Source organism: Labeo rohita, chromosome 1, assembly GCF_022985175.1.
Source record: "Labeo rohita strain BAU-BD-2019 chromosome 1, IGBB_LRoh.1.0, whole genome shotgun sequence".
Classification (NCBI taxonomy): domain Eukaryota; kingdom Metazoa; phylum Chordata; class Actinopteri; order Cypriniformes; family Cyprinidae; genus Labeo; species Labeo rohita.
Genome location: NC_066869.1, coordinates 36,297,821 through 36,322,585, shown reverse-complemented (window position 1 = coordinate 36,322,585; position 24,765 = coordinate 36,297,821). Strand labels below are relative to the sequence as shown.

Below are 24,765 nucleotides of genomic sequence, written 5' to 3'. Positions count from 1 at the left end.
TGTTACAAAAATAAAAACAATCATAGCAAATCAAATACTGAGATAACTGAGAAAAAAAGAAAGAAAATATATCAAGTATATATAAGCAAGTAGCATACACATTGCGGATTGTAAATCAAAACATTTCAGGCTTTTCAGTAATTCAGTCTTTTTTGCTTTATTGTTGCTGTTCATGTATAAAGTCGGTGACCCATTTTTATTTGTAAAAGTATTTTATTTATTTATTTATTTATTTGTGATGCACATTTACATTTGTGGATTGTGGTAAATTTATAATATACCACATTTACCAACATATTTTCATATCATACTATAGGCTACCATATTGAGTGTTTTCATGACGCGTCATCAGTCAGCCATATTGGCGGGACTGAATGTAAACAATGCCACTGAACTGAACGAAACTCGCATATTTTGCTGATTATTGACGCTGAAAATGATCAATTATTGTCGTGTTTTGGGCTGTACTAATCGGTCGGACCAGGAAAAACATTTGGAGTACTACAGGCTGCCAAACAGTGTTGCCAAGTCTGCGGTTTTCCCACGGAATTGGGCTAAGTTAACACTGTTGCCGTGGGTTGTTTTTGATGTTCGCGGGTTGAGGCGACCCCAATAACGTCATACTTATCCCCAGAAATAGGAATTTACCAGGGGTACCCCGACAAAGAAAACTTGTATTTTATCCCCCCTTTTAACAATTGGGTGGGTTTTGTTGTGCAAACCTGGCAACCCTGCTGCCAAAAGTTATAACAAATCAAGGAGAAGAGTGCAAAAAACTGTCTGAGAAACAAATTGTGTTTATGGTTGGCCAAACTGAACCAGGATTTCCAGGGCAAGAATCTTGACAACATTCATGTTTGTTCTTATCATTTCCTGTCAGGTAGATGAAATATTAGGCTAATATCTTAATTAATACTTCTCGTACGTATCTTTACCACCTATTGACTTTAGTTAATGCTTACCAAGTGCTTCTCTAGATTTAGCAGTGTCCACACATTTTTTTCCTTGGTTTAGACAGCATAAATTAGTAAAACAACGTATTCAGTAGTATATTAACCTACAATCCATGCTGTTGTTTACATCCGAGTATCGCCAACATGGCCGCGCATCCAGGTAACTGACCAAATCGTGACATAAGTGCAAACCCTCTTATTCCCAATAATCCTTATTCTTCAATGCGGAAATAACGAGAAGAATAACAACAAACCAGTGGTTATTATTATGATAATACATTAAAATAATATGGTAAGACACACCAATACGCAATATAAAGCAATAGTAAAACGACATGTTTTCTACAGCTAAAATTAATTTACAAATGGGCACGGCCCCTCATACGGCAAAATGGTAGTTTGTTTCTTTAACGGGCGACTAATCCATTCCACGAGGTGGCGGTAGATGGTTTCCCCATCACAAAACCCCCCGCAGACTCGCAATAGAAGAAGTGTGCTGCTCCCGTTCCTCGCGCACATTGACAGGTAGCTAATTCACAGCTCTGTTTCCTTACTACAGACATTACTTTAAACCTCAACTCACTGAAAACAAGCCAGCAGGGCCATAAAGGCGCGTTAAGCAGAGTCGTGCCTGCAGTTTTGGTTGATCTGTTTATAGTTAAATTAGCTAATTTAGTGAACAGCTCAGCTAGCCGGTGTGCTAATGATATATAGATATGAGTAAGCAATATGATACATTTACGATTTTATGACACAGTTAACGTTTCTCTGACTAAATGCGAGATGTTTTTGTGATGATGTGATTTATTTTGTGTTTTGAATGTTCGTTTAGACCCTGTCGGCTTTAAGTGGAGGATGTTAGATATATGTTTACGTGTGTCAGTGCTCAAACAGATTGCTTATTTAGAAATTCATAATGTGTGGCTCATTTGATAAGAATATGTATATGTCATGTGAAACACGACAATGCATAAAACTGACATGGCACTGCAGACAGCGTTACTTGTCAAGTCATTCAGTGCTCATGAAAAACAGGGACGTATCAGGAAATTTTTTAAATAAAACGAAAGCAGTCTAAAAACACATGATTTTAATTGTGAATATGTTTTTTCAGGTTCTATAATGTCATACATCGATAGAGATTTTTTCAGTGAATCGGTCTTTTGAATGATTGGTTTGATATACAACTGATGCTGGTCCTGTGTTGCTTGTGAGCAGGACAGGTTGGTGTAGGACTACTGTGGATTATTTTGTCAAAACGATCTGACAAGTATCATGTCTAACATACCGAGATCTCTGATGTTAGCTGTAAACTCAGATTTCTGGACTGAGTTCCTCAGATTGTTTTTTCTGGTGTTCTGTCATCAGCAATAGATGAACAGATGCTCTTTATCTCTCCTATAGAATCTCACAGAGGAACACCTGGACACCCCCTCTCCCCTTCCCACTATGGCTGACTCCATGGATATAGATGACTCTTTGTACAGGTACACTGTAAATACTTTTAGACGGGACTGAGACAGGCTTATCTTTTTGTCATGTACAGAATCTGATTAAGATTCAGGTGTAATCCAACGTAATTCCTACTCCTAACTGTGTGTTTGTGTGTAGTCGGCAGCGGTATGTGCTGGGGGACAGTGCTATGCAGCAGATGGCCCAGTCCAATGTGTTTCTCAGTGGAATGGGAGCTCTTGGAGTGGAAATAGGTGTGTGGCGCCGTCTATAAACCACTCCAGTTCTTTTATCGTATTCATATTTGTATTTCGTTGGTTTACCATTCACTTGCTTTTGCAGCCTCTCTATAAATTTCTAATGGCAATTGAAAATGTATAGTTTCTAGTATATCATAATCGGAGATGTCGATGATTTATGTATATTAATTTTCTTCAGCCTTTCCTTCTACAAGCTTTTTGCTTCCGTATCCTATGAGTTATAAATTCAATACCATTGTTAAGCCATTGTTTTATCATTTTTGTTGGATGCTGTAATTCACACCACACCACCAATTTCTAATCAAAAATCTCTCATGTTGTGCAGCAAAAAACATCGTTCTGGCAGGAGTGAAGGTAAGACTGTGTGAAAATGTTTAGGCATGAGTTACTTCTCTGTTTTTTTTAATACACATTTTTGAGGAATTAATATTTGAATTTTATTGTCAAAAAATATTATGGCTGAATTTGTTACAATACACTATTGATGAAATTCTTATTGTTTTTAAAAAGTCTCTAATGCTCACCATGCCTGTGTATGTTTGATAAAAATACAATAAAAACAGAAATTTTGTAACATAATATTATAATTTGAAATAAGTCTTCTATTTGTAGTTTATTGAATTTTTTGTAACATTTGTACTTTTTTAATGAAATTTTTTTATTAAAAATTTCTCTAATATTTGTAACATTTTAAGTCTCTTTACTTTAGATCATTTTAATACACCCTTTCTAAATATCAATACTCCCCCTTCCATGTAAGAAAAATGCCTTATAAAGTCGAAATTATGACATATTTGAGTCAGTTTCGACTTAAAAATGATGACTTAAGTAAGTCATAATTTCGACTTTATCTCATTATGAATCTGAATTATGAATTTTTTTCTTGCGTGGTGAAAAAATGGGCTTCCATGACTATTTGCTGTTTCATTACTTTTCTTATGTATTATGACTGTATTATGAGATTTGGCACAAATTGTGTTTGTAGGCTGTCACTCTTCATGACTGTAAGCGATGTGAAGTTTGGGATTTGGGCACCAACTTCTTCATCAGAGAGGAGGATGTGCATAGCCAGAAGAAAAGGTGAACTGTGATTACTTTTGTTACAAGCAGACTGAATTCAACTAAATTGTGTATACCTTGATATAAAATTTATTTTGTAAGATTTTAGTCATAGCGTTCACCTCTATTAAAGTTATGTTCCTGCACATCTCTGTGGCCTTATTATCTCTTTTTCTTTTTTTTCTATAAAGATGTGCAATAATCACAATGATTTTCTTTTTCTGTTAGGGTGGAGGCTGTCCATTCTCGAGTGGCTGAGTTAAACCCATATGTTCAGGTCAGTGTGTCCACTGATGTCCTGGACGAAAGCACTGACCTCAGCTTCCTAAAGAGATATCAGGTTGGTCTCCATTAACAGCAGCAAAATTTAAATTGCAACGAACTTCATTTTAAAGGAGAAGTCCACTTCCAAAACTAAGATTTACATATACTGTACTCACCCCCTTGTTCATGTCTTTCTTTCTTCAGTCGTAAAGAAATTGTTTTTTGAGGAAAACATTTCTGCATTTTTCTCCATGTAATGGACTGGTATGGTGCCCCGAATTTGAACTTCCAAAATGCAGTTTAAATGCGGCTTCAAACAATCCCACCTGAGGAAGAAGGGTCTTATCTAGCTTATCTAACGAAGCGGTTATTTTCATTAAAAAAAATACAATTTAAATACTTTTAATCTCAAATGCTCGTCTTGCCTTTCTCTCCATGAACTCTTTTTTTTCTCCCTCAACTTCAAAAGTCATTTCGAAAACATCCTACATCGCTGCAGAAGTTCCGCATTTGGGATTGTTTAAAGCCGCATTTAAACTGCATTTTGGAAGTTCAAAATCGGGGCACCATAGCAGTCCATTATATGAAGAAAAATGCTGAAATGTTTTCCTCAAAAAACATAATTTCTTTACGACTGAAGAAAGAAAGACATGAACATCTTGGATGACAAGGTGGTGAGTAAATTATTTGTGAATTGTTGTTCTGGAAGTGGACTTTTCCTATATTCAGATTATTATTATTTACCTTATTCTGTATGTTCATATTATACTTAATGCCTCTGTTCTTGTATTTGTCTCTTCAGTGTGTAGTGTTAACAGAAACAAAGCTCAGCTTACAGAAACGAATCAACAATTTCTGCCACTCTCAGCAGCCTCCTATTAAGGTACAGACATTCCTAGATATACTACATAGATATTACTCTCTGTTTGGATGCTTTCAAATACATTTTTGGTGCAGTTTATTGGCTGTGATGTGTTTGGGATCTGCTCGCGAGTATTTTGCGATTTTGGGGATGCGTTTGAGGTGTTGGACCCTACGGGAGAAGAACCAAAAGAACTCTTCATCCAAAACATCAGCCAGGTAATGAGAGCACTGAACTGTTGAACCTTCGCATTTCTTTTGCCATTTGACCATTTCTTTTGTCCTATTTAGTCTGAATGCTGATGTTTTTTAACTTCCTGTTTGACAGGGGAATCCTGGCATTGTGACATGTATGGACAGCCGAATACATGGCCTCCAGACCGGGCAGAGTGTGTGTTTTAAAGAGATCAATGGCATGATTGAACTCAATGGTACCACTCACCAAGTTACAGGTATAAACAAACTCTACAATCATCATGCACAGTGATGTACTCTACTCATATATTTAACTGTGTGTGTGTGTATTTAGTTCTGTCTCCCTACAGTTTTGCGATTGGTGATACCTCATCATTCCAGCCATATGCTCATGGAGGAATCTTCCGCTTGGTCAAAACTTCCAAAACCTTCAACTTTGTATGTTAACACCACCTTTAGTTGGTCTGTTTAATATTGGTGAAGTATAATAACGGTTTTCTCTATGGTCTGTGTAGGAGATGATGGAGCAGCAGTTATCAGACCCTCGGCTCCTTACTCCAGACTTTAGTAAACCAGAGGTGAGAAACGCAGACTCTGTCATTGCTGAAATCTATTTATCATTGTTGACATGAGAATCAGTAATTTTTGTCTTAACAAATGTGTCCTTATCCAATCAGGTCCCATTGCAGCTTCATACAATCATGTTAGCTTTGGATGCTTTCCTGGAACAGCATGCTAGACTCCCCAACATCGGGTAACTTCATCTTCAACTTTTTATCATCTTTTAGGCAGCGTCTCAAACCTAGTGAGCTGCACTAGGTGTGGCATGATTAAGCAACCAGGGCAAGGGGGTTTATTTCTGTTAGTGATACACCAAAATTTTAACAACCAAAAGAGTTTTGAATGGACAAAATCATTGACTGCAACAGTGCTTCTCAAATGACGCATTTTAAACGTCAGCAGTTTCGTACACACAGCATGACTATTTAGGGTCCAAATTCCACTTTATTTTCCCTTTAATTTTTAGCTATTTAATTAACTGTTTAAATATATATTTTTTAAATGTAGTCAAATTAAAATGAACAGTTCATTTACTTTTTTTTGACAAACAGTGCTGTAGAACAGATTTGCTGTTAGATTTAAAACATCAGTGAAAAATTTCTTGTGAAAAAACATTTCTTTTATGAATTGTATTATTTTAATATTACCTTTTATCATTTTTATTGTACATTCTACTGTACAGTAGTAGTGTATTTCTGTTACAATTTTCCTTTGTTAACCTGAACTTTTATTTTGAAGGGTTGTTGTGCTAAATTTGTGCTGAATAATCCTGCGCACCATGACATTTTAATAGTTTAAAATGGGGTTCCTCAACTATGCTTTATAAATAAAATATTGTCTATGTGTCATTTTTCATTAAAGGAGAAGTTCACTTCCAGAACAAAAATTGACAGATAATGTACTCACCCCTTGTCATCCAAGATGTTCATGTCTTTCTTTCTTCAGCCATAAAGAAATTGTTTTTTGAGGGAAACATTTCAGAATTTTTTCTTCATATAATGGACTGACATGGTGCCCTGAGTTCCAAAATGCAGTGTAAATGTGGCTTCAAACGATCCCAAATGCGGTTGTAAACGATCCCAGTCGAGGAAGAAGGGTCTTATCTAGCAATACGATTGGTTATTTTCATAAAAATAATACAATTTATATACTTTTTAATGTCAAACGCTCGTCACGTCTTACTCTCCCTGAACTGTTTTTTTTCTGGTTCATGACAGTTAGGGTATGTCGAAAAATTCCCATTTCATGTTCTCCCTAAACTTCAAAAAAATGAAAATAAACGATCGTTTTGCTAGATAGGACCCTTCTTTCTCGGCTGAGATTATTTACAACCGCATTTGGGATCATTTGAAGCCACATTTAAACTGCATTTTGGAAGTTCAAACTCAGGGCACCATAGCAGTCCATTATATGGAGAAAAATCCTGAAATGTTTTCCTCAAAAAACAAAATTTCTTTACGGCTGAAGAAAAAAAAAGACATTAACATCTATGATGACAAGGGGGTGAGTACATCATCTGTAAATTGTTGTTCTGGAAGTGGAGTTCTCCTTTAAGTTAGGATGGACAAATGGCTTGTTTCATCATTTCTCTCTTTCTGATAATGATTGACATGGATGATTAAAATTCTTTTCCTCTGCTTTGTGTAGTTGTTTACAGGATGCTGAGGTGCTCCTGAAGTTCACTGAGGAGATCAGCAGAACATTAAAAATCAAAGTCAGTTTTGTACACTCATTTACTCTCACTTCTTGTTGTGCACATCTTCAAACTTCAGTCTTTTAATTTAAATGTCTGTGTTGTCAGGTATGCATAAATCAGGAGTTGGTGAAATGCGTGTCACGCTGTGCGAGAGGATGTCTCTCTCCTCTAGCGGCAGCAGTGGGTGGTATTGCTAGTCAGGAGGTTTTAAAAGCTCTCACTGGAAAGTTTTCCCCTCTTCACCAATGGGTAAGTCAAAGCTCAGATGTTTTGTCTTTAATGTACATTACCATTTAAAGGCACAATATGTAAAATTTGTTAATTATAATATCCAAACACCAGTAGAATAGAGTTACATATTATGCTGACTTGTGTACTTACATTATCCCAAATGTTTCCAAGAATTTTTAAATCCAGTCACCTTTTTTAGTCGCCTGCCTGTGATGTCACACACCTTCGATTTCTAAATTTATAACAGAATAACAGAATTGATAACAGAATTTTCAACAAACTCAAATGTATCTAGTGTGATAAATCAGCGCTGCTTTACCCCACATAGCCCACATGATGTCTGTTTTAAAAGAATTATCGTCATTTTTGCATTTATTTGATCAAAAACAGGGGCCTACAGAAAATGTTATTATATTTAATATTAAAAATGGTGTCTTTAGTATTAATATTAAAAATTGCCTAAAGCCATCAAGTCATTTTGAAATGTTTAATATTTTTGTGGAAACCATGATACAGAATTTTTTGATAAATAGAAAGTTAATTTATGTATTAGTTTATTTATTTAACTAACTCATCAATTCAACACATCCTTAATAATGGTATTAATTTTTTGTTATATGTGTGTTTATACAGTTTTATCTTGATGCGGTGGAGGTGGTTCAGCCCCTCCAGTCTCTTCCTGCTGAGGAATTTGCCCCAAGGTGAGCATGATGCCAAGTATTGAGCACCACAATCTTGTTTTGCCAGTTTATATGTTTCTATAGCATTTATAGAATAGTAATATCTCTCTTTTGTTCTTTCTCACCAACAAAAAATTAACATTTTTACTACATGTATTGCCTTAAAGGAACACTCCACTTTTTTTTGAAAATAGGCTCATTTTCCAACTCCCTTAGAGTTAAACAGTTGAGTTTTACCGTTTTCAAATCCATTCAGCTGATCTCCTTGTCTAGGGGTAGCACTTTTAGCATAGCTTAGACCGATTAGACCGTTAGCGTCTCGCTCAAAAATGACCAAAGAGTTTTGATATTTTTCCTATTTAAAACTTGACTCTTCTGTAGTTACATTGTGTGCAAAGATGGATGAAAAATGAAAAGTTGTGATTTTGTAGGTCAGTATGGCTAGGAACTATACTCTCATTTCAGCGTAATAACCAAGGAACTTTGCTGCCGTACTATGGGTGCATCAAGCACAATGATATTACGCAGCCTACACAAACTTAGTTCTGGTCACTTTCAGGTGCTGTGTAATATCATTGCGCCTGCTGCACCCATGGTACGACAGCAAAGTTCCTTAATTATTATACCAGAATGAGAGTATAGTTCCTAGCCATATCAGCATAGAAAATTGCAACTTTATGTTAAAAGTGCTACCGCCAGACCCGGAGATTGGCTGAATTGATTCAAAAACTCAACTGTTTAACTCTAGGGGAGTTGGACAATGAGTCTATTTTCAAAAAAGTGGAGTGTTCCTTTAAAAGAATAGTTCACCCAACAGTGCAATTTCTTTCATCATTTGCCTGTGTTGTAATTGTGTCCGTTAGAGCAGTGGTTCTCAATCAGGAGGCCACAGCAAACTTCCAAGGTGGTCTACAACTGCTATTTTATTTTATTTTATTTTTTTATATTATATTTTATTTTATCATTTCTTAGCAATTAATTTTAAAAGTGTGGTTTTTAATTTTTTAATTAATAAGATCTATATCTCATTGGGCTTTTTTTTTTTTAAACATTTTTCTTGTTTTTTTTTAGAAATTGTGAGAATAAAGTATTTAAAAAAGTCTTTATCCAGTAAATCACTGGTAATTGTCTTCAAATATTGTTGTGGACAATAGGGGCCAAAAAGGTAGAGGACCACTGCTTTAAAGGATTAGTTCACTTCCAGAATAAAAATTGATATCCTGATAATTTACTCACCCCCATGTCATCCAAGATATTCATGTCTTTCTTTCTTCAGTCGAAAAGAAATTAAGGTTTTTGAGGAAAGTATTCCAGGATTTTTCTCCATAAAGTGGACTTAAATGGGGATCAATGGGTTGAAAGGCTTGGTCATTTTACTTTTCAACCACAAATGCTTGTCTTGCATTCTGGGTTGCCAGGTTTTCACAACAAAACTTGTCCAATTGCTACTCAAAACTAACCCAAAAGTAGCCCAATCGCTTAGTGAAAATTGCATTCCGGGGGGTAAAATACACATTTTTTTGGTGGGGTTCCCCTGGTAAAATTTGCATTCCAGGGACTAAATATTACGTTATTGGGATTGCTTCAACCTGGGGACATGAAAAACAACCCGCGGCAACAGTGTTAAAGTAGCCCAATTCTGCAGGAAAACCACAGACTTGAACACAATGATAATTGAGCTAGTGCAAGACAAGCATTTGTGTTTAAAAAGTTTGTACATTTTTAATTACTATTTAGAAAATGACCGACCGTTTAACTAGATAAGTCCCTTATTCCTCAGCTGGGATTGTGTAGATCCCTTTGAAGCTGGTTTGAAACTGAAATTTGAACCTTCAGTCTGCTGTTCCCTATTGAAGTCCACTGTATGGAGAAAAATCCTGAAATGTTTTCCTGAAAAACCTTGATTTCTTTTCAACTGAAGAGAGAAAGACATGAACATCTTGGATGACATGGGGGCGAGTAAATTGTGAGTATTTTTATTCTGAAAGTGAACTTTAAATGTTGATTTGTTTTTTTGTTTTTTTTTTATGTGTGTTTGTAGGGGTGACCGGTACGATGCATTGAGGGCATGTATCGGAGAGTCACTGTGTTTGACACTGCACAAGTTTCGAGTCTTTATGGTGAGTCAAAAGTATAGCAGACAGTAAATAAATCGATTCAGAAGTTAATGTCATACAGCAAAACGTGAACGAGATAAAATGTGTGATTTTAATATTATATCTTAGTATATATTCTTTGTATAGATGTGTTGCGCTGGTGTTTGATTATCTTAATATGTGACTGTAGGTGGGCTGCGGTGCTATTGGCTGTGAGATGCTGAAGAATTTAGCACTTCTGGGTGTCGGATTAAGCAGATGCTCAGGAGAGGTGGGGCATATACATCTGGCAGGAATTTTCTTTCTTTTTTTTCGTTCTCACTTATATGAGGAATGAAAAATTGGTCCAATTCATAAATGCTGTTTTTGTATTCTTAGATATGCATTACCGATCCAGATTTGATTGAGAAATCAAACCTCAATAGACAGTTTCTCTTCAGACCTCACCATATACGGGTATGTTTTTAATTTAATACTTTTTCACTCTTCATTCATGAATCATCTCATGAGTTAATTTTTTTTCTCTCCGTTTGTTCATTTTCCTCTCTCTGTAGAAGCCAAAGAGCACTACAGCAGCAGCAGCTACATTAGAAATAAACCCAGAGATGAATATAGATGCTCATCTGAATAAAGTGTGTCCTGATACAGAGGACATTTATTGTGATGCTTTCTTCTCCCGTCTCAACCTGGTGGTCACCGCACTGGACAACGTGGAGGCACGGAGATACGTGGATAGGTAATTCATAATTAACAGAAATAGTTGTTTTTCAGTGTGTTACATTGCGGTGTGTGCATTATTGCAAATTCTTCAGTGGTTCTTTTGTGAACCCACAGTCGAAGCGTATCCAATCAGAAAGCTCTGTTAGACTCTGGTACCATGGGTACGAAAGGGCACACTGAGATCATCGTCCCATACCTCACTGAATCCTACAACAGCCATGTGAGTGTGTATGTTTATGTATGTGTATACATAGGCTGTGTGCCAGTTTATGCTTCTATTGTCCATGTTTTTTTCTCAACTGTGATTGTGTTTCTTAGAGAGACCCACCGGAAGAGGAGATTCCGTTTTGCACTCTGAAATCTTTTCCTGCTGTTATTGAGCACACCATTCAGTGGGCCAGAGACAAGGTTGGTTTTTATTTTATTTTATTTTAGTTTATTGTATTTGTAATTGTGTTTTTTATTTGATTTGTTTTATTTGATTTTATTTTTTATTTAATTTAATTTAACTTTATTTAATTTTAAAATAATTTAATTTAATTTTGTTTTTATTACATTTTTATTTGATTTTATTTATTTAATTTAATTTAAGTTTTTAGGTTGCACGGTGGCTCAGTGGGTAGCACTGTTGACTCACAGCAAGAAGGTCCCTGGTTCGTGTCTCGGCTATTTTTTTTTTATTGAATTGAATTTGGTTTTTAGTTTAATTTAATTTTGTTTTTTAATTTAATTAATTTAATTTAATTTAATTCATTCATTCATTTTTTTTCAAAAAGAGCCTATATTTGCCAGGCCAACAGAGTGACATTTTGAAGACAAGAAATGTAATGTTATTTTATTATTTTACATTTTTTGCAACTAGGTTTTAAACATTTATATACATACTTTTAATAGATTTTATTACGTTTAAAAAAAATAATTTTTTACCAAATTGGTTAGCATTTTAATTCAGAAATCGTCTTTCTTTGTTTGAAGCTGTTTTTTCAAAAAGTCAAAAAGTTAAAAAATACCATCACACACATCTGTGTGTTTGTTCAGTGTTGAGTGATTATATAGATTTTAACAAATATTAAGAGATGCTCTGTGTTGGCATATTTGCCTTTTATTCCTATGTTTAGTCATCTTTTACCGCAAACAGCTGAGGTGTGACTTTTATGACCACTTAAACTCAGGCTGCACATCTAAAAAGGCCACTCAGTTTTTGATCATTCAGAAGAATGTTTTATTAATGATAAAAAGGTCAATAATGACTAAAAAGGCTTAGTTTGGGGTTTGACTGTCACTTAATAGTACTTCGAGATGTTGTGAGTGTTTTGATTTGTGATCTTATTGTTTTGTATAGTTTGAGAGTGCTTTCTCCCACAAACCCACCTTGTACAACGTGTTCTGGCAGAGTCATTCATCAGCTCAGGATGTGTTACAGGCAAGGACATATTACTACAAGCTTATCTAAACTCTAATTTACCCTTGTTGGTGTTCAGCAAGCCTTGTTGGGTTTCTAATTTCATTGCTTGTTTGTGCAGAGTATGATGGGTGGGGAGAGTATGGATGGAGCATTTCAGGCCATTAAGTTGCTGAGTCGGAGACCCACTCATTGGGATCACTGTCTAACTCTTGCTCGACTCAAGTTTGACAAGTACTTCAAAAGAAAGGTACTGGAAATGTTGTGCATAAATCTTTAGTAATAGAGATTATATTGCAGTAATGGCCACTATAATTTTAACTCTTTAAAAGTATTTATAGAATAATAATAAATTAGGGCTGTCAGTTTAACGCGTGAACTTAATTAATTAGTTACAAGAAAATAATGGGATTAAAATATTTTAACGCAGTTAACGCGCTGACCCCGCCCCCTGACCTGTACATCATCTTATATTTCATATAGTTGACTGTTGACATATATGATGCAGGGCAGCAACTCCACAAATGCAGTTATGTCCTAAAATTAAAGGAGAACTCCACTTCCACAACAACAATTTACAAATAATTTACTCACCCCCTTGTCATCCAAGATGTTCATGTCTTTCTGTCTTCAGTCGTAAAGAAATTATGGTTTTTGAGGAAAACATTTTTTAGGATTTTTCTCCATATAATGCACTTCATTAGTCTTATCTAGCGAAACTGTCATTTTTTTTGAAAAATAAAAATTTGTATCCTTTTTAAGCACAAAAGCTCGTGTAGCACAGGCTCTGGGATGCGCGTCCACAATGCTACGAATTAGTAATGGGTCGTTCTTGAATGATTCTTTCATTTTAAATGAATCTTCAGTGTGACTCGGGAAGAACGAGTCGTTTTGGGAGTTGATTTGTTCAGTTGCGCAACATCATATTATGTTCTGTACTGGAATTAGTTCAATTGTTTCAAGTCTTCGGGTTTTTCGAGTCATTTGTTCATCTTATGGGGCTGTCACGTGATGAACGAACGACTCAAACCCGAAAACTTGTCAGATAAGAAGTGAGGTGAGCTAATCATAGGTAAACAGTAAATTAATCTTTTCTGTTTCTTATGGCATTATAGTTTTTGTCTTATTTGTAGAAGATTCGCCAATTTTGCTGAACAAGACTCAAAGATCTGAGTCGGTAAAATGATCCAAACTTCACATCACTACTACGAATCATGTGTAAGTTCATCGTCTGTATACTGAGTATAGTGAAAAACTCCATCTTATTTTCTTCTACAACTTGAGAGGAGGACATTGTTGTACCTTTTTGTTTGTAAACAGCATTTACAAACTTACTTGCACTTAATTAGTCTTTGCGCGTTCGCTTCATAAACACTGGGTCTGTAGTTCTGCCTACGTTCTACATGACCTTTTGGCGTGATTCAATAGTACGTGAACGCGCATCCCAGAGCCTGTGCTAGACAAGCTTTTGTGTTTAAAAAGTATACAAATTTTTATATTCCGAAAATAATGACTGATCATTTTGCTAGATAAGACCCTTCTTCCTCAGCCGGGATCATTTAGAGCCCTTTGAAGCTGCATTTAAACTGCATTTTGGAAGTTCAAAATCGAAGCACCAGTGAAGTCCATTATATGGAGAAAAATCCTGAAACGTTTTCCTCAAAAACCATCATTTCTTCACGACTGAAGACAGAAAGACATGAACATCTTGGATGACAAGGGGGTGAGTAAATTATTTGTGAATTGTTGTTCTTGAAGTGGAGTTCTCTTTTAAAGATATTGGTGCAACAAATACACCTGTATGTGTTATGTCTCATATTTTTATATATACATATCACATGATATATAGGCAGCAATAATTTTTGTCCCGATCTATCACGAGCTTTAATGTGATTTTATACAACAGTTCAGTAAATAAGAAGTTGCTATTGTGTTATATTTTAAACACAATATTATGTGTTTTTGCTCAATTTTGCAGAAAACATATTACCTTTGAAGCCACAGCAGAATTGTTGCATGACACCGAGCAACACAGCAGTTTAGTTTCTGAATAAATCCACGTTTTGAATGAATCGTGTGAATCAGTGATTCAAAGGCCCATTCATAAAGAGAATGAATGAGCCGTTTTAACGAATCGAATTAATGACTCAAAGACATATACCGACACCTGCTGGCAGATTTTGTTTCTTATTAAGAGTATCATTTCATTAAAAATAATAATAATAATAAAAATAAAAACATTTAAAGAGATAGTTCACCCCAAAAACATTCAATTCTGTCATCGTTTACTCACCTTTCTTTTGTGGAAAATAAAAGAAGGTATTTTGAAGACTGTTGGTAACAAAGCTGTTTTGGTTACCAATTACTTTCATTGTATGAACAAAAAAGTACTCAAATTATCTTCTTTTATGTTCCATAGTTTACGTTAGGCCGTTGCAGCCTAAATGTTTGTGTCATAAATTTTATCCTGAATCAAATTATATATTTTTTCTAAAGCAACTATTTGCAGTGTCTACTTGCTACTTTCTCATTTAACACAATAATAGCTTTAAATAATCTTTTGATGGTATTTTCACAGCCAAATTTAATTCGATTAATTAATCAAAACATCATGTAATTAATTATATTAAAACTTTTAATTGACTGACAGCCCTAGTACTAATATTTCTGAATGCCTTGTAATATATAAACACATTCCCCATTGAAAATTAAGCGTTTTTATTTTGGGCTATGTTTACAGTATGCCACTTTTCATTTCAGGCATTACAACTACTGCACTCATTTCCACTGGACACACGGCTAAAAGACGGCAGTAAGTCACATGCTTTGCTCACTCATGCAGCGATTCTGTATTAAAAGCCAACAGAGTTTCGTCTTTGCCCAGCTGAAGTGTTTTTCCACTGTTTTCAGGCCTGTTCTGGCAGTCTCCCAAACGGCCGCCTTCTCCTATAGAGTTTGACCTCAATGACCCGCTGTGAGTATCTGAATAAATAATCTGTTTATAGAACGTTTAAAGAGGTGAAACAAAAATAAGCAAAAAATGTCTTTCTCCTCCATCAGGCATTTCAGTTTTGTTGTCAGCGCAGCTCGGCTTTTTTCCGAAATCTATAATATCCAATATTCAGAAGAGGTAAAAAAAAAAAATTTAATATCAATCTGGGTCTGTTTCTTTTTTTTTTCATCTGTTCTACATGAATAAATTCTTGCATAATTTTTTCATGTTTTGTCTTCACTGAATAATTCTTAGAAACTCTCCTACGAGGCTGTTTCAAGTGTTTTAGCTGAAGTGGAGGTTCCTGAATACAGACCAGCTGAAAAGGTATCTGTTCTTTTACTAGTTATTTATTTAGTACGCAGCAACCAGTGAAAATAAATTTAACACAACATAATTTTGAGTTGTTTGTGAAATACACTGTATCGTGTTGTAGTTGTTTTTTTTGTTTTTTTTTCTAAATGTACAATTAAAATAACTGTAGAATAAAAAAAAACAATATTAGAGACCTATGAAATACATTTTAATTTTTCCCAAATTTTCTATTTTAATTTTACAGGATTCTTTTTTTCCCCCTGTATTCCATTTTAATGGTTTAATTAAATTTTAGTAGAAATTATGCCACTTAATTAATTTATTAAAAATTCCTGTAATTTTCCTTTTTTCTGGTAATCAAATAAAGACATAAAAAATATAATTTATAATTAAATGAAATTAAACATTTATTTTAGCAAACAAAGTGCTGTACAACAAAGGTTTAATGTTAAAAAAAAAAAATGGAAGAAAAATTATGTTAGAAAAATTCTAATTATCTAAAATTAGAATTAATGGTTATTCTTTAAAAAATGTTTTAGTAATAATTTTATAATTCTAATCGTCATTGAGACGTACATTCTACTGTACAAAAATATATTTCTGTCACAATTTCTTCAAGTTAAACTGAACATTTGTATTGACGGTTGCCGTGAAGACCTTTTTTTCCTCAAATTATATGTTTGTCTTGTGTTTCTTGTGTTCATGTCATCATATAGTGAGATGGCAGAGGATGCAGGACATATTTAACCGTCTTTTGTGGTTTAATATTCAGACACTAGTTTATATTGTGTTTTCATTTAAGTGTACTGATCTGTTTGTCCAAAATTTGCCAAAATCCATGACAGTCTTCCTTGTTATACAGAAAATTTTATTTTTATCACTAGATTCTGCGATTCAGTCCATGTTTTTCGCACCGCAGAAATCATAGGGGCCTATAGTATTATGTAATAATAATGAAATATTAATTTACAAAATCTAAGAGACTACTTAAAATAGTTTTTAGGTGGTTCGGCTGACAAAAAAATTATATAGGAATCCCTGCAGTTTGAAATGCAGTATTATTGTATCGTGAGCAGAATATTGATTTCAAATCTTACCAGTAGGATTCCTGTCCTTAAGAGCCAAAGACAACCATTTGATGAATGTGTTCATAAACTGACAGTTAAAAAATTAGCCAGACACTTGGTGTTGAAATTAGTCACTTTGCCTTTGAGAAAGATTACTAAATATTTGTTTGTGCATTAGCATATAGAGACCGATGAGACTATTAAGAAGCCTGATCAGTTGAAAATGACAGTGAGCAGTGAAGAGGAGAGAGAAGCAATCATACAGCTACAGGAGGCCATCAACTCTAACTTTGTAACACCAGGTGTGTTGATACACATCCATATACACTCATAGAGGACACATAACAGCTGTATGAGCTATGTGCAACCTTTTTCGTACTTTTTCCACTCATGTCTCTTTTTCGTTCTTCTTAGAGAGGCTACGCATGACTGCACTTTCCTTCGAAAAGGATGACGACTCAAACGGACACATGGATTTCGTAGCATCAGCGTCTGCTCTGCGAGCTCATATGTACGCCATTGAGGCTGCTGACAGACTACAAACCAAACGAATTGCGGGTAAAATCATTCCTGCTATCGCCACATCTACAGCTGCTGTAGCAGGACTGGTGAGAGAAACAATCCTATTAAAAAAAAAAAAAAAAACATTTTATGTGATAACTCCTATTGTGTTCAGTGATTTATGTATTTATAATTGTTTCATTCATTCTCTTTAGGTGTCATTGGAGTTGATGAAAGTTGCTGGTGGTTATGGATTTGAGTTATTTAAAAACTGTTTCTTCAACCTGGCCATTCCAGTCATGGTGCTCACAGAAACAGCTCAGGTCAAGAGAACCCAGATCAGGTAATGGCAACACTAATGTATGGATTAGCACTTGTAAAAATGAAAAGAAGTGTCTTTCTTATTTTGGAATAATTTGGTGCTTTTGTTTTGACCAGAGAGGATATCTCCTTTTCTATCTGGGACCGTTGGACTATCTTTGGTCATGAGGACTTTACCTTGTCTGATTTCATAAGCGCAGTAAGGGTGTGTAGCATTTGAGCTTGCAGATCAATAATGTGAAGGGCACGTTAGCCTTCAGAGACCAACTGCACTAAAAATGAGTTTTTGAAAGTAGGTAATACCCAAATATGGATTCAAACAGCTACTCGTTCTCTGAACTGTATCTTGGCAGCAAGTTTGAAGGGGGAAATAGTTAAAATTTGAATCTCCCAGAATGTCACACAACATCACTGTCTACTAGGGGTGTAACGATACACGTATTCATAGTGAACCGTTTGGTATGAGGCTTTCGGTTGTGTGCATTACAAACTGAACGATTTGTTGGACCAATCCTATTACATTTGGAAAATAAAAGAGCTTAAACTGTGTGAAATATAATGTTCCCAGTGCCACTGTGCTCAACAAGGCAGCCCAAAAGATGTAATAGGCAAGGTGGTGTCTGCCCCTCTCACTCCCAAAGAAAAACACAGTACTCCAGTAGGGTTGTGACGGTGAGGTAGTTTGCTAGAGTTTTCCCTCTTTTCCTCGCCTTTATTCGCTTTAAATAGCTTATAAATGCCTGTGCGCATTTTACTTTCACTTTCGAATTAGTGCAAATTGATTGAATTGGCAACAACAAAACATCGGATAAACAGCAAAAGTCAAAAGGTCTTCCAAAGTCTAAAATATTTTGAAGTAGTTTCTTTTGTATTTTGTTTCGAAAGTAAATCCTTAGCCAAATTTGTCTCTTTCTCACCTGACTTTTTAGCTTGACTCACTCTCCTCATGTGATAAATGAAATCCGACTCCTGCCGCTGATCTGAAATGAGACTGTTGTACGGCACATTGCATTGTTCAGAGTAAAAAAAGATTATAATGTTAGTTTAATTAATAAAGGATGTGTAAAAATCAAGGAAATTTCTCAGGCATTTCTTTTTTTTTTTTTTTCTTTTTTTTTTTTGTATCGAAATTGTACCGAACTTTGTCGTATCGAACCGAACCGTGAATTTTTGTGAACCGTTACACCCCTACTGTCTACTGACTTGATTTGGATCCAATTTAGGAGTCTTTTAAGCATTTGAACTACACTTTTTCAATATATTTGTTTTTTCTTTTACTTTTTTTTTTTTTCAAAAATGCTAAAAAATGTATCACTGCTTACAGTGATATTAAACAGCACAGTTTTTTAACATTGATAATAATACATGTTTTTAGAGCACCAAATCAGCTTATTAGAATGATTTCTGAAGGATCATGTGACACTGAAAACTGGAGTAATGGCTGCTGAAAACTCAGCTTTGACACCACAGGAATAGTTTTAATTTCATGTTAAAATAGAATTTTTAAAAAATTGTAGTATATTACTGTTTGTACTTGTTTTTGATCAAATAAATGCTGCCTTGATGAGTATAAGACACTTACTTAAAACCCTTTTAAAGTCTTACCAACCTCAGAAGTTTAAATGATAATGAACATCCTAAAAAAAAATATTTAAGATATGTTACAAATACACCAATAATCCTGGGGTCTCTGATGGTTAATGGTCTGTAATTTTAGCATTTGTTAAAGGGATAGTTCATCAAAAAATGAAATTCTGTCATTATTTACTCACCCTCATGTCGTTCCAAACACGCTTCTTTTATCTTCGGAACACAAGTTAAGATGTTTTTGATGAAATCCGAGAGCTTTCTGACCTTGCGTAGATCGCAATGCAACTACCACGTTCAAGGGCCAAAAAGGTTGACTGAAGTCCACTTCCAAAACAAAGATTCACATACAATGTACTCACCCCCTTGTCATCCAAGATGTTCATGTCTTTCTTTCTTCAGTCGTAAAGAAATTGATTTTTGAGGAAAACATTTCTGCATTTTTCTCCATGTAATGGACTGGTATGGTGCCCCGATTTTGAACTTCCAGAAAGCAGTTTAAATGCGGCTTCAAACGATCCCAGATGCGGTTGTAAACGATCCCAGCCGAGGAAGAAGGGTCTTATCTAGCGAAACGATCGGTTAATTTTATTTAAAAAATACAATTTAAATACTTTTTAATCTCAAATGCTCGTCTTGCCTTTCTCTCCATGAACTCTGTGTATTCTGACTCAAGACAGTTAGGGTATGTCGAAAAACTCCAATCGCATTTTCTCCTCAACTTCAAAAATCATTTCAAAATCAGCCTACATCGCTGCAGAAGTACAAACCCAGGCTTTGCAAAGTGAACATGGAAAGAAGATCAAACACCCTTAACAAAAAAGGTAAAACAGCGATATAGGATGATTTCAAAGTTGAGGGACAACATGAGATGGGAGTTTTTCGACATACCCTAACTGTCATGAACCGGAACAAAAACAGTCCATGCAGAGTAAGACAAGACGAGCGTTTGGCATTAAAAAGTATATAAATTGTATTTTTTTTTTTTTAAATGTAAAAAAAAAAAAAAAAAAAAAATACGATCGTTTTGCTAGATAAGACTCTTCTTCCCTGGCTGGGATCGTTTACAACTGCATTTGGGATCGTTTGAAGCCGCATTTAAACTGCATTTTGGAAGTTCAAAATCGGGGCACCATAGCAGTCTATTATATGAAGAAAAGTGCTGAAATGTTTTCCTCAAAAAACATAATTTCTTTACGACTGAAGAAAGAAAGAACATCTTGGATGACAAGGGGGTGAGTAAATTATTTGTAAATTGTTGTTCTGGAAGTGGACTTCTGCTTTAAGGTTTGAAGCACTGATGTCACATGAACTATTTTAACAATGTTCTTACTACCTTTCTGGGCCTTGAATGTTTCAGTTGCGTTGCTGTCTATGCAGAGTCAGAAAGCTCTTGGATTTCATCAAAAATAACTTGATTTGTGTTAAAGTTATGAACTAAAGATGAACTAAGGTCTTACTGATTTGGAACAGCGAGTAATTGCTGACAGAATTTCCATTTTTGGGTGAACTATCCCTTTAAGAATTAATTATTGCACAGTACATAGTAATCAGTTTTTTGCTTAATTTCAGGACGAGTATGGAATTGAGCCCACCATGGTTGTTTACGGAGTGAAAATGCTGTATGTGCCGGTTTTACCGGGCCATAACAAAAAACTCAAACTGACGTAAGGCCCAGAAGTAAAATAACCTAGTCTTGAAAGCTGAAGTGCGTCATTTCTGTGTGACTACTGTGATCAAACACAATAATGACACACTTCAGCTTTAATATAAAATTGCTTTGTGATTCTCATATGCATTTCCATAACAATACTCTTATTTCTCTTCTTACAGAATGCAGAAACTGATTAAACCCTCAGCAGGCAGGAAGTATGTTGACCTTACCGTATCATTTGCTCCTGAGCTGGATGGTGACGAAGACCTACCTGGTCCCCCAGTCCGCTATTACTTTAGTCGAGAAAGCGAGAGTGGCGAGAAGGCCTGATGCATACACACACACACACACACACACACACACACACACACACAAACACATACACTCTGTCTCCTCTCTTGCCCTGTGGACCACAAGTGGAGTAGCACTTGATTTGTCTCATTGTACATAGTGAATTTTTGTTTTCTACTGGTTTATTATTTTATTGCACAGTGTTGTCTGTGCAGATGCCTTAAGATAATTATATTATGCTTCAATGTGACAGTAATAATGATTATAATATTAATACTCTGAAGAGTAAAACAAAAAGAAAGTGTTTACACAACTTCCCCAGGGCTTATTATTCTATGTTAGTCTATTAGACTGGTAGAGGACTTGGTAAAAGTCAAGAGAGGGCTTGTGAGAGACGAACATTCATCATGAATCAGCAGTAATTTATTTGCACGTTTTAGGAGGATATTGCGGAAAAGTTGTCAGTCACTGTAAGCAACATAAACGCCAAAGATTTTGCATCTGGTTTAAAATGTTTATCATCAGCATTTAGCAATTCTTCACGACTGTTTTCTCCTGAATGTGGCTGTCAGCTCCTTGGCTTGTGATACGGTAAAGAAAATTGCTTTGTAATGTTACATCTACAATGGCAGTTCAAAATGCGTTCAGAAATGCCACTAGGGGGCGCTATAGTTAACGCTTTCCTGCTACTATCAGCTGCTTGCTGTGCAGTGACTTAAAGAATGAGGTTCTACATAATTGACAGTGATATATGTAATCCCGTACGTGATGGTATATATATATCAGTAAGTCCAACCTGCATGCTGACATCAAAAACAGGCTTTTTCACTGCATCTGCAGTCTTGCTGATGTCATTGACTCATCCTAAAGTGTCCTTTAGGCAGCTGGCTGTTGCTTAGCACACATTTGATTGGCAGTAGTGATCAGAAAGTACTCACGCACACATCCTGACCCGACACTAAGCTTTGAGCTTACAGTGGACACTTTGGAATGCACAAAGAGCCGGAACAACAAGGAAAAGTTTTCTAGTTTGATCCCTTTAAAATGGCAAACATTAAGTTGCACAGAATTCCCTCTCTTGATGTCCAGCATTTACAGTTTATATGATATCGGATGATATCTAAAAGAGCTAAACCAGTGATTGGAAAATATGATGTCATTGTGACTACAGTATTCAAAAGAAAGTCCAATAAATCAAAAATGTAAATCAAGTCAAAATGCATTTATTTTTTTTCTTTCTCCTTTGTTCTTGCAACAAAAAAGGCAGTTTGTGGTAGTGTGCAGAATGTAATGTAATACTGAAATACACTTTTTTTTCTCTTCTGCTCAGCCTGTATTTATTTGATCCAAAGTACAGCAAGAACAGTAACATTTTAAAATATTTTTACTTTTTAAAATAACTGTTTTCTATTTGAATATATTTTAAAATGTAATTCCTGTGATCAAATCTAAATTTTCAGCATCATTACTACAGTCTTCAGTGTCATATGATCCTTCAGAAATCATGCTAATATGCTGATTTGCTGTTCAAGAAACATTTTTTATTATCATTAGAAATATTTAAAACAGCTGAGTACATTTTTCATGATTCTTTAATGAATAGAAAGATCCAAAGATCAGCATTTATCTGAAATAAAAAGCTTTTGTAACATTATACACTATACGATTCAAAAGCTTGGAGTATGTATAATTTTTTAAAGAAATTATAGAAATTAATACTTCTATTTAGCAAGGATGCTTGAAATTGATTAAAAGTGATAAAAAAAGATTTCTATTTCAGATAAATGCTGTTCTTCTGAACTTTCTACTTGTCAAAAAAAAAAACTAAAAAAAAATTTACTCAGCTGTTTACAACATCATAATATTAATAAATGTTTTTTGAGCATCAAATCAGAATATTAGAATGATTTCTGAAGGATCATGGGACTGGAATAACAATGCTAAAAATTCAGATTTGAAATCACAGGAATAAATTCCATTTTAAAATACATTCAGATAGAAAATGGTTATTTTAAATAATATGAATAATCTCAATTTTACTGTTTTTTCTGTACATTGGATCAAATAAATGCAGGCTTGGTAAACAGAAAAGAGTTCTTTAAAACACATTAAAAATCTAAAAAAAACTTTTGACTGGTAGTGTTTATGCACTACTGTTCAAAAGTTTGGGGTTATCAAGATTTATTTTAAAAGAAATTAATAGTTTTATTTAGCAAGGATTAAATTGACCATAAATACATTTATAATGTTCCAAAAGATTTCTATTTCAAATAAAATTAATTTTCAATTTATCAGAAAATCCTGGAGAAAAATCAGTTTCCACAAAAAAAAAAAAAAAATATATATATATATATATATAAATTACTTAAAGCACCAAATGAAGGATCATGTGACACTAAAGACTTGAGTAATGATACTGAAAATTGAGCTTTGCATCACAGGATTATTTTTTACAATTATTTTTAATTTTTCATGTTTTTATAATATTACTGTTTTTACTGTAATTTTTATTTTACTGTTTTTACTGTATTTATTTTAATAAATAAATACAGCCTTGGTGAGCATAAGACAATTAAACTTTTTTTTTTTTTTTTTTTTTACCAACCTCAAACTTTAGAATGGAAGTGCATATTTAATCTAATAAATGCTGATAATCTCTATTTTCTTATGTTTAACGTTGTGTATAAGATATATAATCTCAAGTTTGTGATATTTTCATGCTACTTTGTGACTGGATGTGAATCTACATCAATAGAAGTTCACGAATGACTCCAAAGTGTTTGATTCATTGCTATGCTCTCACTATAGAACACATGAAACAACTCGCCTGTGTCTGTTCTTGGCACGGGTGCTGCTTTGAGGAGTGGAGTTTGACCTCTGGGTCACTTGGGACAGCATGTCTGAGCGTGTGCTTTCAGGACACATACGCCTTCTGTTGTTTCATGCAACCTCTTCATCAAATTCTCTTACACTGAATGGGGTAAATCAATATGAAATGCTTTTATATCTACCTCTTTACCACAACACACACAAAAGAATAGGTGTGTTGTCATATCTAAAGATACATTTTTGAGTGTAAATAACATGCCATAGTTCAGACAGAGGAGGAGGCCTCAGGAATTCAATTTACCCTGGAGTGTCAAATGAACTGCCTGCTGCAGTCTGTTGGGTCAGAGTTCACACCAAAAGTCTGCACCCTCCCCCTATCCCACACACACACAGTCACACAGTCAAAGACATTTAAGAGCACAGATGGTTAATGGCTATCTTGTTTAACATGAACAGCCACAAGCTTCTCGTTCCCTGCCTGTGTCTTCCTTTTTCTCCTGATGAAGATGATGCAACAGTATAATATAACAGTCTAGACACTGAACAGCTGCTGAACCCTCTTCTTATTAAAATAAGGTTATGGGAGTTTTGCTGAAATCCATTCATTAATTAGTACTTCATTTAAACAAAAATTCTATTAAGTTAATAGAATCTTCACTTTATCACAGTTTACTGGTTTAAGCTTACACAGGTTTAGGTTTTCTATTATTTTATTTTCTTTATTCTATTTTCAAAGAGAAGAATAGTTCTGAGTGCATGTCGACACACTATTTATTAT

The 24,765-nt window shown here is 34.8% G+C and overlaps 1 protein-coding gene across 1 annotated transcript; it reads left to right on the top strand.

Moving 5' to 3' along the window:
• Positions 1-1,421: 1,421 nt before the first annotated feature.
• Positions 1,422-23,699, top strand: uba6 (ubiquitin like modifier activating enzyme 6). Its single transcript, XM_051108235.1, has 33 exons — positions 1,422-1,478; positions 2,358-2,440; positions 2,565-2,659; positions 2,991-3,019; positions 3,651-3,745; positions 3,953-4,064; positions 4,791-4,871; positions 4,946-5,068; positions 5,178-5,301; positions 5,379-5,482; positions 5,560-5,622; positions 5,722-5,798; positions 7,253-7,319; positions 7,407-7,550; positions 8,166-8,233; positions 10,254-10,332; positions 10,499-10,579; positions 10,687-10,764; positions 10,863-11,044; positions 11,143-11,248; positions 11,347-11,436; positions 12,371-12,451; positions 12,552-12,680; positions 15,191-15,242; positions 15,341-15,404; positions 15,491-15,560; positions 15,678-15,749; positions 16,983-17,106; positions 17,219-17,412; positions 17,521-17,648; positions 17,744-17,831; positions 20,786-20,880; positions 21,047-23,699. Exons 2-33 carry the CDS (start codon positions 2,403-2,405, stop codon positions 21,195-21,197), a joined length of 3,084 nt encoding a protein of 1,027 aa, XP_050964192.1. The 5' UTR covers positions 1,422-1,478; positions 2,358-2,402; the 3' UTR covers positions 21,198-23,699.
• The last annotated feature ends 1,066 nt before the right edge of the window (positions 23,700-24,765 follow it).